General features: G+C 49.3%; 1 protein-coding gene across 1 annotated transcript; it reads left to right on the top strand.

The window, feature by feature from the left end:
* Positions 1 to 215: 215 nt before the first annotated feature.
* Positions 216 to 2,861, top strand: scg2b (secretogranin II b; the record flags this gene model as incomplete). The annotated part of the gene is given in 6 exon segments (XM_079652114.1): positions 216 to 240; positions 243 to 383; positions 386 to 853; positions 856 to 1,779; positions 1,782 to 1,927; positions 1,930 to 2,861. Coding segments are annotated over 6 exon segments (1,788 nt in total). The 3' UTR covers positions 2,014 to 2,861.
* Positions 2,862 to 2,884: the final 23 nt, after the last annotated feature.

Genomic DNA, 2,884 nt, shown 5'->3' with positions numbered 1-2,884 from the left:
GATGCTGAGGTTGCCATAACAACGCAGTGAATGACTCATCCAGTGATGTGAATGTATCTCCTCGCGCAAATCCATGATAAAAACAGACTCGCGCACATTTATGCACGTTGCTTTTTTGGTAGGTTTTTGGCCAGAAAAATGTTGTTTAAAAACATTTTTCAATTATTTGACTGACATTTTATACCCTCTTGTTTGCAGGAAACAAATTGCCTATAATGCTGCATTTCCACCACAAGTTGCCCGCGGGGGAGCCGTGGTCCTGCTCGCCTTCCTGCTCCATGGATGCACCGTGCAGGCTGCGTCTCTCCCCCGCCACTACAGGCTCCGGGGCGGGGAGAGTGAGGCACAGCCGGCTCCCTACCCACCCGGCTCCGACATGATGAAAGCCTGGAATACATTGAGAATCTGAAGCAGCGCAACGGGGGCAGAGCTGAACCCGCGGATTACGACGAAGTGGAAAAGTTCAGGGTCCTGCTTCAGCTCGCCTCGCAGCAGGAGGAGAGTCCCGGGGACCGTCAGCCAGCCCCCGGCATGCAGAGGCAGGACATTACCGCTGAGCAGCTGATGAAAGCCCTACTCAGCTCTCTCCAGGACCGGGCTGGAAAAGACGCGAAGCCCGCTCCCGTGTCGGCGCCCCGGAACGACCGCCGTACGCACAGGCACCGCACCAAAGAAACGGAAGTCCCGCAGAGCCCACCGTCAGAATTCGGCAATTTCCCCAGACCCCACAAGAAATACCCGCTGATGTTTGAAGACGAGGAGGACACAGACGCTTCCAAGCGGGCCACGGAGGACCTGGATGAGCAGTACACCCCCCAGAGCCTCGCCAACTTACGCTCCATCTTCGAAGAACTTGGAGGATGCCCACGTTCGGGGGACAGAAGAGAGACGTGTTCGGGGACGACGATGACGAAGAGGGGGACGGGCTCAGTCTGAGAAGCCAGGCGTACGAGGATGTGGCCGGGGGAGAGGAGTGGGTCCCCGTGGAGGAGAGGGAGGAGACGGAGGAAATGGAGAACGGGAGCCACGAAGAGATGGAAAGGGCGATCGGCGAGCAGGAGGAAGCAGACAGGGAGGAGATGCAACGCCGGGCGAACCAGAACCCAGAGGAGGGGGGTGACGACACTAAGATGGTAGACTACTACCTCTTGAAAGTGCTGGAGATGAGCGACCAAACGCAGAAGAGGGAAGCGACCGGAGAGCCGAGAAAGAGACTGATCCGTCCCTCCATAGTAGATCCTCGGACTTTGAGGGAGTTGCTCCAGCTCTCTCTGAAGCTCCACATCCCTCCCCAGGACCTTATCGACATGTTGCTCACTGAGGAGCTCAGGAAGCTGCACCGGGAGCCCCCAGCCTCCTCTCGCTTCCCCACCGGACAGACCCCAAAGATCAGGTACTACAGCCGTAGACTGCCGGTGAAGAGCAAGCCCGTCCACGAGGACATGGACAGAGAGGACTTTTTGGACATCATCGGAGTGGAGACTATCAGTAACGAGTATCCCCTGGTGCAGAGACCCATGAAAACACCCCCACCCGCAGAAAGAATCCCATTGGCGTCCATTCCTGTTGCAAAACAAGTTCCGGTTAAAATTCCTACCCCCTCCGGGCGCCGGGAGAACCTCTTCTTGTCAGAGCTCAACAAAATGCCGCTGAAACGTCAGTCTGATGTCACTGATGATGAAGATGATGAAGGTGGCGATGTTGAAGACGAGGTGACCACATACCTGGCGGCCAAAATCCTCACAGAGTACCCCAACCCCATCTCCAAACGGGACACCCAGCGCAGCTGAAGGGACAGTTCCCCTTCGACCTTTACGAGAGGGTCATGAAGAACTACTTGGGGCAAGCGGACACTGATCTGAGGCCAGTGGTCAAGAGGGACATCGACGGGGGCCCAGAGGAGAAAATTGAGCCCACAGAGATGCAGGGGACGAGGAGATAGCGGCCAAAACCTCGGCTCCACAGACCGTAAATGAAGAGGAGCACCGTGAAAAAACTGCGGCTGGGATGTAGCCTGAGCCCTGCAAGACGCACGAAAGGATCAATATAGTATTTATAATGTCAAAAAAAAAAGTTGGTGGACGTGATCTAGTTTACACATTTATATTATAGCTGGTATTACTAATATCACCCAAACGAAAATGAACTATAGCAATCTTACAGGTCCAAAACATTTTTAAAATATATACTAGTCCCTACTTGCTGCAGGAACATTGTAAAAATATTATAACTGTATCAGACGATTAAAGGTGCAATCCGTGCATAAATGAGAAAAAAAGGTTATCCTTAAACACTTATGTTTTTTTGTCATTCTTAAATTGCCAATTAAAATATTGACTAATATTAAATCACAATGAAATCCAAGTTATTCACGTTTTGTGATGTTGTAAAAGCTTTGTTTACATTATGGTGGTTTGTAAACAGGCCTATATTTTCAATTATAATCAACTGAGTAATGGTAAAAAAAACGCTTATTTTTCATCCATTTCAAACTATTCAATTACATATTTGGAATATATCTGTAAATTATAAGGTATAATGCTGACTCGGCCTTAACACATGCATACAGTATAATGACAGAAGTACTATAGGAACATTATGTGCCGCGCTGAGAACGAGTGTTGTTGTGCCTCGTGATATAATCAGGGTTAGTGAATTCAATGTTATTATTATGGATAATTATTTTCAAGTCTAAATATCAGACCGTCGCCTGCCTTCCAACCCTTTCATACTGCGAAGCTCTGTATTGTTGGCCTACCAGTGGTTGTGCTATGTATGCTCATTTTTAAATCATTTTGTACATGTTCAATAATGTGTGATGAATCACAGATGAATAAAGCATCAGATGTATTATTTTTCTTCTTGCTGAGTTGTGTGAGTTGTG

Source organism: Notothenia rossii (assembly GCF_949606895.1).
Source record: "Notothenia rossii genome assembly, chromosome: 9".
Classification (NCBI taxonomy): domain Eukaryota; kingdom Metazoa; phylum Chordata; class Actinopteri; order Perciformes; family Nototheniidae; genus Notothenia; species Notothenia rossii.
This window is presented reverse-complemented; position numbering and strand designations above follow the sequence as displayed.